This window comes from Emydura macquarii, unplaced genomic scaffold, assembly GCF_026122565.2.
Source record: "Emydura macquarii macquarii isolate MOO-44397 ecotype Brisbane River unplaced genomic scaffold, CSIRO-AGI_Emac_v2 contig_587, whole genome shotgun sequence".
Classification (NCBI taxonomy): Eukaryota; Metazoa; Chordata; order Testudines; family Chelidae; genus Emydura; species Emydura macquarii.
The window spans coordinates 4926043-4938478 of NW_027130724.1; the positions used below are offsets into that span (position 1 = coordinate 4926043).

Here is a 12436-nt window from a genome sequence, read left to right on the forward strand (position 1 = left end):
CTGAGCCACGTTTATATAGTAGAGGTAAGAAGTTTGCATTCTCTGTACTAACATTGCACCTGTTCTGTGGAAAGTCGACTTCAGTGTCCAGTGCAGTTAACCTGGCCCCTTTCTTGAGCCATTTTGATTTCACTTTTTAAAGTCCACCATTGTCAGTATTTTTTTCTTTAAATAAGCCATTCATTATGGCCTGACCCCATAATATTTTTTTCCTCTAGTATTCAGAAGAAGCCATCCAGCCAGCAGAGGGAGCATGTAATAATAACCAAAAAAAAACCAAAAAAACCTAATCCTCAGGGAGAGCAATTCCACTGGAGAATGAATGAAGGAGCAAGGGACTGAATCAGGGCCATGATTGCTTGTGTCCAATAAGTCACCATAAAAAGGAAAATGTTTGTTACTAAGGAAAAGACAAAACTGAAAGGGAAGAAAGAAACACCATTCTGAAGTATTTAAAAGGGAAAAAGCTGCAGAGAATCTTGTCATCCCCCCAAAAAATTAAGTACCACAAAAACATGTGGTTTTCTTTTCAGAAGGAAATGTGAGTGCTCAGTCTTTTAAGCTTGAATCAGTGAGGGAATAATCAGTAAAGCTCCACCTTTCAGGGACCCGGCCATCAATGTTTTGTTCTCACGCCAAATTCCTGGACTATAAAACTGTGCTGATAAGCCAAGAAAAAAGCATTTCCCTGGAAGGAGTTTCAAGTTACCTCTTCATAGGTGTGATGGGGAAAAACAAGGGAGGGCCACTATGGATCTTCTGCCTAATTTGGAGTTATTGTGAGGGCAAAACACCAGTGCAGATAGGTAAGAATTATCTAATTTTGAAGTTGTTTGCTTTGATATTTACCTCCATTCAGTAACAAATAGTCTAATGGAGTATATTTCAATTTGACATTTCTGAGATATATGTGAATGCTGTAAATAGCTTAGCTCTGTGTATGTACACTAGAAATGAACTTCATTTAAGCAATAAATTGTTTGTCTTTGCATTAAAAAGCAATTTATCAACCATTCTACTGCTCCAAGGTTAGTTATTTAAAAAACAGATTTTCTGGACAGTTTGTAATATAGAAAATGGTGACGTCCTTTTTAATTATTTGATTTAAATATAGTCTCTAGGGCAAATTTGTCAGCATGATGTCTGCTAGAGCTAATTGACTGGTACCCGCATTGTAGTAGAAGTACTATTTTTTTCCCTAGTGCACAGTTACCTTCTGATTCCTGGTTCTGAATATCTCATAGATTTCTGAGTTTATTTATTACACAAACAGTTGATTTTGAATTCATGTGATGGCTGCTGCAGGGTTATTATTTTTAGCAACTCCACAACAATAAATGAGGAACCTGACTATTTTCCCTTGCCTCTCATGCAGAAAGGTGCTATTTTATTTTCCTGTACTCTAGTTTTACAAACATCTATTACAAAGTACAGTCTGTAAAGACAGACTGGCACCTTAGTTTATTTTATAGCTGCATCTTACTTAAATAAAATATATTTTCATCCCACCCCTGCTGATTCCTAGTTATGAATATTTCATACCATTTCAGAGTTCAGAGAGAATGTTAACGGTTGATTTTGATTTGATCTGCGATGTATATTGCTAGGTTAATATTACTGAAGGCCACCACATCAGCAAATCAGGGAAACCTTCCCATTTTCTTCTGCCATTCTGTCAGGTACGCATAATGAGAAACTTAAAGCATATTGCAGCAAAGTGTAATTTCCGTTGAAGGAGAACAATGCCAGTTTTGTTCAGTTTAGCAGTCTGAGGTTGTTTCTGAGAGGTATTTTCATACACAGTCAAAGAAAGTTTTGACGTGTAACTTTAGTATATGCAATTGAAAACTCAAGGGGTTCAGTCCTGAGTGGGGGATGAAACAAAGGTGTCTACAAGCATCACAAATTGTCTGAGGAGGGGCCAGTGTTCTGTCCCAAAATTTTTGAGTTGGGACCGAGTTGTACTAGAAGTTGGAGGTCCATTTGGGCAACAGAAAAAGTTCATTTTCTGGCATTCTTCTCAAAAAAGGGAAATGTTTGCTGTGTCCATATTAGACTCACTTCTGAATTTGAGTAAATTGTGAAATGTAGAGTAGCTTAGAAAAGTTTGTAATTACGACTGGCATTTCTGAGTCTACTGCTGGAGGCAGCCATCTTGCTGAAAAGTGATGTTTTTTGTGACACTTGCTGGAGGAGGGCCCAATAGAAGAGACTGCAAACCAGTTTCCAGACTGCTATAATACAGTTAAAGGGGGGTTTACAGAGGCACAAAGAAGACTTAGGTACCTAACTCCAACTGAAAGCCAATGAGAGTTGGATGCCAAAATGCCATGGGTGTCTGAAAATCTCTCCCTTAAATCTTTAAAGTGCCATTTCAATGGCAGGTGCTAGGCACTGTGTAAATAAAAGCATGCAATACACATGGATAAAGTTACCCTAATTCTTTCTACAGTCCAGCGCACTGCAGTCACCAGGAGTGAATGTTCCACGTGGGGCAGTTTCCACTTTCAGACATTTGACCATGTTAAATTCAATTTCCCTGGAATCTGCCACTATGTTTTCGCCTTGCACTGCAATGACAGCTACCAGGACTTCAACATCCAGATCAGGCGCAGTGACAAGAATGGATTCCCAATCTGCTTCACTGCAGTCATTGATGGAGTGCTTCTGGAGGTGAAAGAGTCAGGCATCACAGTGAATGGAAATGAGTAAGTAAACATTTATAGTCCTCTCCGGACTATGTTGTTTGTTCTCCCTTTTAAGTACATTTTTATACATTAGCAATGCATTAATGGTCCTTCTAGACTTGGCAGATTTGTCAAAGGAAGGAGTTAGACATTCATAATGCCCGAAATTGTGCACTGCTACAGTGAGAGAGGTTTCAACCTGCACCCAGCTGGTTGATCAGATTGTGCCACAAAGGATGAGGATTGACAGCATTTATATGTAGCTTTTATCCTAGTTAGTGCACATTAAAGCCCTTTGGAAATTAAAAGTTCTTAGCAAGTTTACAAGGACTGATCCTTTGAGATACTGAACAACTTCTTTGAGGGCATCTCAGAAGCCACTGACACTGATAAGAGATGAGGCATTCAGCACCTGGCAGGTGTTCCACAGAATGCATAGATGGTAAGGAGAAAAGGGACCATTATGGTAATCTATTTTGATTTTCTATGTAACACATACACATTTCCACCTAGTGATCCATGCATCATAGGATCAGACCCACAATTATGTGATGATCAAAATAAGAATTGAAAAAAATTTCCACAACTAAAAGGTCAATACAAGAAACTATCTTCTCCTACTTCAAATTATACAAATATAGTGCAACATTGAGATACTACTTAACTATACATATGGAATTTCACCTTGAATTGTAACCTGAAATGAACTGGTAGCACACTGTGGATCATGGGGTAAGTATGCTCCATGCATGAACCACTGCTAAATGCATTGACAGCCACATGCAGAACTAGCTGAATTTTTGTGTGTGTGAATTTTCAAGGGCAACCCCCATATAAAGTGCATTGCCATATTCCAGCACAGAGGTGTCAAGAGCATGGGAGACTCAAACTGTTCTTGCCAAGCAAAGATGGAAAAAGCACTATTGGTCATTGTTTCTGTTCAGACATCTAGAAGTAGATGAACCTAGAAAAGAGTCATTAGATTACAAATCTTAGTGACAAAAGGCAGATGCGTCTCCTTAATCAAAGGAGCAAAAAGCTGCTCTTTCCTCCAGTTATTTCTCCAACCAAACAACCTACCCTTCACATATTGCTAAATGGAATGGGACCCTAGCATGGTCCTGGTATGACAGAGAGAGTCACACTATGGAAAAGATTGAGGAACCCCTGCTTTGTCTTACCTAGGCTGAGCATTAGCTAGCTATCCAAATTGCGTTCTCAGCCAGGCACAGGCAGAGTGAGAGACTATCATCTGACTTAGTTGAAAAAGCAATATAGATGGCACTGCAGGCCAAACCACCTCTCTATCTCCCATGATCTTTAAAGATGTTGGGGAGAGAATAGAAACTTGTGATACTTCAAGTAGGGGAGCACCCAGAGCAGACAAACAATCCCCCAGTACTATGATTTGGCTCCTCTTATTATCTTAATAGATCTGATCCTGAGCCAATATAAATCAGCATAGCACCACTGAGGTCAATGGAGTCAATCACTTTACACCAGCGGAGGATCTGCCCCAGTATCAACATGATAATGATCTAAATACACTGCCTTGTGGATTAGGAATGGCAAAAAAGCATATTGGACAAGACAACAGCATGCACTGTGCATAAATGGAGACCAACCCTAACTTCTACAGGAACATACTTATACCTTTCATTGCCTCAGTTTGACTTCTGATCATTTTTCAGTGCCTCTGATGAGAGAATTTGATTTGGGCTCTATTTTATGGTTTGATTTTTTTCCTTTGTTTTCTTTCTTTCTTTTTATTTGTTTTTTTAGGATTCCTCTTCCCTTCAGCTTGAAGAGCATTTTGATTGAAGACACCTGTACTTACTTCCAAGTCACATCCACGCTTGGCCTGACTCTCAAGTGGAACTGGGCTGACACTCTCTTAGTATGAAGATCCAGTTAGTTGGTTTTCTTTTAGTGAATTTGAGTGTTGCTGAAAGGTGTTGGGTGGACAGCCCCAGAGACTGTGATTCTCTAATTATCCATTTAATGGGTGCGGCAGAGATTTTTATTCCCTGCATCACAATTCAGAGAGTTAAAGAAGGAAATAGAGAGAATAGAAAAAGATTGAAAAGTTGATCATGTTGATAGAAGGCCAGCTTGGTATTCATATGGGAAAAGGTCCTGCAGTCAAATGGTAGTTCAGATTCTGATTTAGTCTGTTATTTGCCCCACCCAGCAAGACATAGAAGTGCTATGAAATTTTCCTTTCAAGCCAGTGGTGAAGAGGATAAACCAGTAGGAGTCATTATCAAGTGACCAGAAGCTCATTTTCACCAGGGTTCTGCTGTCTTGTGAACACTTAGCTACCTGTCTAGAGGGGGCTGTGATGCCTTATATGGGGAGGGAAGAAGTTGTCTTACCATAGGATGCTTGTATTATTGATCTAGCTGTGTGATATATTGCAATTAGCTGTTTATCTGGTAGGAATAACAATTGTTAACTCTTTTTCCCTTTGAGTTTGACCTGTCTGCTATTCTATTACAGGTTTACTACTAAACAGTAATGTTGCAAATTTGCCAAACATATAATTTATTTACATCTTGTAATCCATTCACTTGTATTTTCAAGTTTACATATACATTTAATATGATTTCCCCCCCTTCTCCTTTGTTTGATGTAGCTAAGTTTATCAAAACTGTTTGCAATTGCAGGAGCTTGGGTAATGTACTCCCATGTAGTTTCTTGGCTCCTTGGTCTTCATTCAATAGGTGTTTCATCAGCATTGTTTATGGTCAGTAATTCTTAGGATTTGTCCATCCCTTTTTCTAATTAAGCTGTAAGTATATTGATCAATTCCACAGTCTTTATACAGCTTTATATTCTGGTAACTCTCTATTGAAATCAATGGGAATGTACCTGAAGAAAGCTGAAGTCCAAATAAAGCTTTCAGCCACATTGGTATAAATCTATAGTAACTATAGATAGTCCAGATTTACATCATGTGACTGAGAGCAGAATGTTCCCCTTATGGTAAAGGCCTCAGAGTTTGGGCCACAGAATGCATAAAGAAAAAGGATTTGTTAAGACCAAATGTATCTAATGAAAAAGTCGCATTTTGTATTTAACTGAATCTTCTTACTTTAAAGATATTGCAGCAAATGATGCACATTAAATAACAATGTTCCAAAGAAATTAATAGACAAATACTAAAGGAAATGGCTCAACTGTTTGTTTAGAGAGTTTGCTTTCATTCAAATCTGTTTTCACATGACAGAAGAAATTTTACACCTTAGTGCTTTTCCATACTGAACCACTTAAAACTGTGGTCTTCCTGTTGTTTTTATTTCTTAGCTGGACTTGGAAGATACATACAAGGGGAAAACATGTGGTCTGTGTGGGAACTATGATGGCAATGAGAACAATGATTTGCATTTGAATGGTAGGAATTGGATATTATATATTCCCTAGAACTTTATGAAGCATGACACAAAACCTGAAAACCATTTTTACCTTGTTACATACATTTTGAAGTGAAGTTTGAGACACCTGGGCTGATTCATGATTTTCAGGGATTATTTGTGACTCTGAAAAGATTCACACAAACCGCAGTCCACCGAAGTTAATTGCAGAGTTCTCATATTGTACCACGGCCATCTTTCCCTTTGAAATTAATAAATTCTAAGGTAGTTGCACTCTCATAGTAGGGGTGGAGTGGATGTTCCCTCCTGGACAAGTCTTCACCTTTTCATCCTCTTACAGGTAGGTAACCAGCGTGATTTTGCATTTGTATATTGTTAAAAAGCATCAGCAGTGATCCATGTTTTCTGGAAACTTCAGTGAGCTCAGGATAATGTTTACAACAACTATAGTGCAATCTATTGGCAGCTTCAGATATTCCACTGCTCTGGAAAGAGGCCAATGCAACCCTTTAACTCTGGCCTCCATGCTCCCTCTGCTTCTGAAAATGGAGGGGAGCCTGCACTCCTGGATTCATGCTGAAGGGGAGCAGCAGGGCAGGGGGAGTGTCCTCCTGCGTCATACTCCTCTCATGGAGGTTCCTCAGGTTTGGGTGGAGTTCCCAGGTGGATTCTTTTCCTGCCAATGTCTGTGGGGGAAGCCAGCACAAGTTACTGCAAAAAATCTTCATCAATTAAACTTCATGCCCTGTGGTAGTTCCAGGGCCACTCAGTGACTGGGAGCCATGCTATCTGAGGCCTGCAACTACTCATGGGACTGAACAGCTCTGAAGAGGCAAGGGGTGTCTCTAGGGTAACACTGTGCATCTATTGGATCTTGAGGGGTCTGCATGTTTTGGGCATAGAACACCCCAATTCTCTTCCGCGGGAAGGGAACGTCTCCTCCCTCTCACTGGAGGAATTCAAAGTAAACTCTGAGCTCAAACTGACTATTACCTAGACACACAAGCCAGAGTGGTTGAGCAAAATACCCACTGTCATAGCGCTGTCCTCCAAACCATTTTCAATTAGGAATTAAAAGGTCATGTCCAAACTACATTGCTTTAAAAATCCATTCTGGACCCTCACTGCAAGTTGACAACATTGGAGATGCTCAGAGCCTGGATCAGTTACAACTTGTGATGCTGATAGCTCCTGGGCATGTGAGAAATGTGAGGATTTGAACTGGACTCAGCCCCTGCAAAGGGGAGAAATGAAAGGAACAGTATTTGTATTCTTTACCATTCCTATATAGGCCTAATAGGCTGGTGTAGGGAACTTCAGGATTCTGGGGAAAACTTTCAACAGCACCTAAATCCTATTTTCAAAATTGACTTAGGAATCTAAAGATAAAATTTTCAAAATGGCCTAAGTGATTTAGGAACCTAAATCCCATTAAATTTCAACGGGACTTAAGCTCCTCGGTCATTTAGAGCCATTATGAAAAATGTACCCCAAGTCTCATTGAAAGTCAATGGGACTTAGACTCCTATGTCATTTAGATACTTTTGAGAACTTTACCTGCTAGCTCAAATAGGCACTTAAACAGCTGAAGCTCCTTAAGACTGATGACCTCTAAGTGAAAGGTCAAAGTTCAGATTTTTGTTAAGAGACTAAGCAGTTCCTAATAAAAGTGTTCCAGATTTCAGGATTCTAACTCAATAGGAATTATGTGAATGTGTCTGTCACTATATTTCAAGTGTCTGGGTTATATTAAATAATTTGGGTGCAGAACATATTGCCCTAGAGCACCACAATTAAGTGTGTCTTCAGAATACAGAAAATGAGCTGAAGATTTGCTCTGCATCTGATTGGTATTCAGGATGAACTTGGGAATTTTCCAGGTTATAAACTACTCCCGAGGCAGTTTGGAAACCTTCACAAAGTAGAGGAGCCTACAGAAAAGTGCCCTGATGTAGCTGAAGACAAAGATGCCAAAAACCATAAAGATTGCTCTCATCAACAAAAAAATAAATGTAATAAATATGTAAGTGTGTGTGTCCAGTGGCACAGTAAGTATAAACCTCCCAGAAATACAATGGCGTACAATTCTAGAGGTTATGTTGAGGCAAACATTATGTAAACAGTGTTCAAAGAATTAGAATTCTTCAGGAATCCAACCATGCCCAAAATGAACTTGTAGTTGTAAGAATCTGCTCTTATAGTGGAAAAATGATCATGTCAAATGTCTGGTAGGCCTTTCCTGTGAGCTCTTAGATCATGGGACAGATCCTCAGCTGACGTAAATAAGGATAACTCCATTGAAGCTAAATAAGCTGATGGTCCCTTTTGGCCTTAAATGCTCTGACTCCGTAAGCTCATGTAACTAAGCCAATGTACATTGGCTGAGGGTCAGGCCCCAAAATAAGATAAGGATTATTCCTTTTTCTTTCATTACAGAAATCAAAATGCAGGAAACTCCTGTCCCATTTTGGGAACTGTCCCAAAGTGGTTGCTTTTGATGACTATGTAGCCACCTGCACTGAAGACATGTGCATCTGTGCAAAGAATTCCTCTTTGGATTCTGCTTTGGTTTCCAGCTGCATATGCAGTACCCTTAGCCAGTATTCCCGAGACTGTGTCCTGAACGGGGGAGTCCCTGGGAAATGGAGAACTAAAGAGCTTTGCTGTAAGTAACTATAGAGTTTCAATTCAGTAACCTATTCAGTTGGCATCTAAGACTAAATTATATATCCTTAGCAGCATTTATCAGAGAAGGTAACTGCAGTGTTTCTTTTAAATATGTTTTATAAGAGCTCCTGAAATTACATGCTTTCATAAAATTCTCTGTTTAGAATGATTATTCCAGGAATTGAACTAGTTAAATAAAGGTTAATAATTCAGGTATTTAGTCCGAGCTTCTGACTGTGTGTGATGATCCTATCTGCCTGACAGAGCATGGTATAACAGTGACTACTTCAGTGTGAGAATAAGTAAACAGTGAACCGTTAATGTAAACGGTGTTACAATCTATAATGCCCACTAGTTTAAAAAGTTCTTTCTCTGACTGCGAGAGTTGTGGTCTCATAAAACCAAAGTAACTGTAACCTGAACTGATTCCTAAAGTGGATAAAATTGCACTAATGCTCTGGATAGAATATTTTATAACCAAGATTGTTCGTTTCCTTTGGAAAATGATAAACTGCATTTAGAGCTTTGATTTAGTACGTTACCTTCTACAACTACTTCATTTGCGTTTGCAGTCCAGGAGTGCCCAAACAATCTGGAATATACGGAATGTGGAAACCCCTGTGCCAACACATGTGCCAACCCAGAGAGAAGCAAGCTTTGTAAAGCCCCATGTACTGATGGTTGCTTCTGCCCTGCTGGTAAGGTAGCATCCTTCTTCTTATAACAGGCCAAACTCATCAAAGGGCTAATAGGGAGATACATCTCGTTGTTCAGTGAAAGGCATTCTTGTTCATTAAAATATGAACATACTTAAATAAAACTGTACAGAATTTTGCATTCTTAGATGTGTGGAAAACTGGCAAGCAGACAGATAATAATTTGTGTCCTACAAGTTTGTATAGATTGTCCAGGGCTGTCATGTAATATCCAGTATTGACCCAAGACTTGGGCTCAATTAACAGTTTCTTATAGCATAAGAATTGATTAATATAAGGACTGAATTACATCTATTTCTCCTGGCTGAAGCCAGATTTCTAAAGGGTCAGGATCATGACACTGGAAAGGAAGTCAAGACAGTCACAGATCTAGGAACAGAAAAAAAGGCACATTTGGTTGGTAAAGGAGCAGGGAAAGAGAAGCTGTTTGGATGGGGAGAGTATAGGTAGAGAAAAGTTGTGTGAGCCTGGATAGGTAGCTAGGTACCTCCATGGTTTCAGTTAAGATCAGGACATGTATCCAAATCACAAGGAGCTTGATCCTGCTTTTCCTGAAGTCAAATACAAAAAAATGTGTGTGCAGATGCAGATTTGCACATAGATAAATGGAGGCTGGGTTGAGGCACTGAAGTTCCGTTTTTGAACCAGTATTAGAAATGGATGGAGACTGGCTTATAATCTTGCACTTGACCCTTTACAATAGTGCCATACATGATGTCACTTTTCAGCAAGATGACAATACACAGCTGCATGGAAAATGCAAATTGAAATTAAAACCATTTGGACTTTAGCCAAGGTGAGAAATGCCTCCTATCAGCTAACAGATGAACTTTCAGAATGCTGCAGGGAATGAGCAAAAAGACATGTATTTTTTCTTTAAAACATATAATTCACTCCTAGCCAGACATGCAGAAATGTCCAAATATGATGTACTCCATTTTCTTCTTTTCTGAATTTTCTTCAATAACTTTCCTCCATTAAGAAATATTAATTAGCCAATATTTCTGAACAGGGACTATTCTTGATGACATGAATGGCAACAAATGCATCTCCAGTGGCAGCTGTCCATGCATGTTTCAAGGCAAAGTCTATGCAACTGGAGGGTCCTACTCCACTCCTTCTCAAAACTGGTACTGTTACAAGCCTAATTATATTGATGTAGCAGATGCATTTATTAGAAAGCATTGATGAGTTAAATTTCATTATCTCTGCACCCTGGTCCTAATATTTGTCGTAACTAAAGATAGTACTGACACAAAACCTAGGGTCTGAACACCAGCAACCTTTAGGGAGGTTCAGAGTGAGATTTTAACTTCATATAGTTATGACCCTCGTCATTTGCAGATACTGAACCTGACACTTCAGAAGCTGAAAGCATGAATCTCCCCTGTCTGAGATAAAGGATCAGGTCTGTTAGCTTGGCGGCATTAGCCGATTCGAATCTCTATATGTTGTCTAGTCATTATGGGGGCACAAACATAACTCTGTTAACGTGGGTTACATTCACAACTCATTCCTATAGATATAATAGGCTGTTTCAAAGGCCTGGATCACAAAACCCCTCAGAGTTGAGAATGTATGGATCTGGATCCAAACTTTGCAGCATGAGCCCATCTCTAGTGTTCACCTATGAAGGTTTTCACTGACGAGACCTGCCATGTATGCTGTTTGCCAGTTTTCATTTTATTCTTTTACTCTTCATTTTAGTGTCCATTGAGAAGCTCACCAAACATGCTTGTTTTTCCTGATGGTCTTCTCTTTTCCTGTTTGAAAATTTCTCTTTATTACTAGTTACTAGTGAGGCCTAAGCAATATGGCCATGTTCTGCTGTTTTACTTGTACATGCATAGCTTTAAAAATGAAAATTGCCTGTTAGCTTGAGTTGTCCATACCTGCTGAACGGCTGCATCTGCAGCACAAAATAGTGCAGGCCCTGAATACAGAGGTTCATTTACATTCTCTGAAATGCTAGGGAAAGAAAGACATTAATTTAGAATCTGGAAGATATTTCTCAACTAATTATAACATCCTGGGTTTTGAACTAGTCAATGTCCCTTTCAAGGGTCTGAGTCAAAGCCCACCAAAGTAAAAGAATCATGGAAATGTTGAGCTGGAAGGGACCTCGAGAGGTCATCTAGTCCATCTCTGCACACAGAGGAAGGATCATGTATACCTAGGTATCCCTGACAGATGTTTGTCTAACCTGTTCTTAAAAACCTCTAATGATAGGGATTCCAGAATCTCCCTTGGTAACCTATTCCATTACTTACCTATCTTTATAGTTACAAAGGTTTTCCTAATATCTAACTTACATCTCCCTTGCAGCAGACTACTTCTTGTCCTAACTTCAGCTGACATGGAGAATCATTGATCACTGACCTCTTTATAGCAGCGCTTAACATATTTGAAGACTGTCATCAGGTCCTTGCTCAGATTTCTTTTCTCAAAACTAAACGTATCACATTTTTTTAACCTTTCCTCATAGGTCAAGTTTTTGAAACCTTTTATCATTTTTGTTGCTCTTCTCTCCACTGTCTCCAGTGTGTCCACATCTCTCTTAAATCGTGGTACCCAGAACTGGACATAGAGGAGGCCTCACCAGTGCCTAGTAGAGCAAAACAATTACCTCCCATGTCTTACATATAACACTACTGTTAATACATTCCAGAATGACATTAACCTTTTCCACAACTGCATTACATTGTTGGCTCATATTCAATTTGTGATCCACTATAACTCCCAGATCCTTTTCTGCAGTACTACTGCCTAGCCAGTTATTCTCCATTTTGTATTTGTGAATTTGAAATTTTTAATCCTAAATGTAGTACTTTGCATTTGTCGTTATTGAGTTTCGTCTTGTTGATTTCAGATCAATTCTCCAGTTTGTCAAGGTCATTTTGAATTCTAATGCTGTCCTCCAAAGCGGTTGCTACCCCTACCAGCTTGGTATTGTCTGCAAACTTTATAAGTGTACTCTCTATGCTATTATCCA

At 39.2% G+C, this 12436-nt stretch overlaps 1 protein-coding gene across 1 annotated transcript in view; it reads left to right on the plus strand.

Annotated features, from left to right (window-relative positions):
• Positions 1–619: 619 nt before the first annotated feature.
• Positions 620–12436, plus strand: part of LOC137148069 (mucin-5B-like) — a 60308-nt gene continuing 48491 nt past the window's right edge. Inside the window, exons 1-8 of the mRNA XM_067540564.1 lie at positions 620–806; positions 2453–2708; positions 4470–4584; positions 5994–6081; positions 7942–8084; positions 8498–8726; positions 9301–9426; positions 10457–10574. Of these exons, the coding sequence (XP_067396665.1) occupies positions 620–806; positions 2453–2708; positions 4470–4584; positions 5994–6081; positions 7942–8084; positions 8498–8726; positions 9301–9426; positions 10457–10574 (1262 nt within the window). The remainder of the gene's footprint in view (positions 807–2452; positions 2709–4469; positions 4585–5993; positions 6082–7941; positions 8085–8497; positions 8727–9300; positions 9427–10456; positions 10575–12436) is intronic.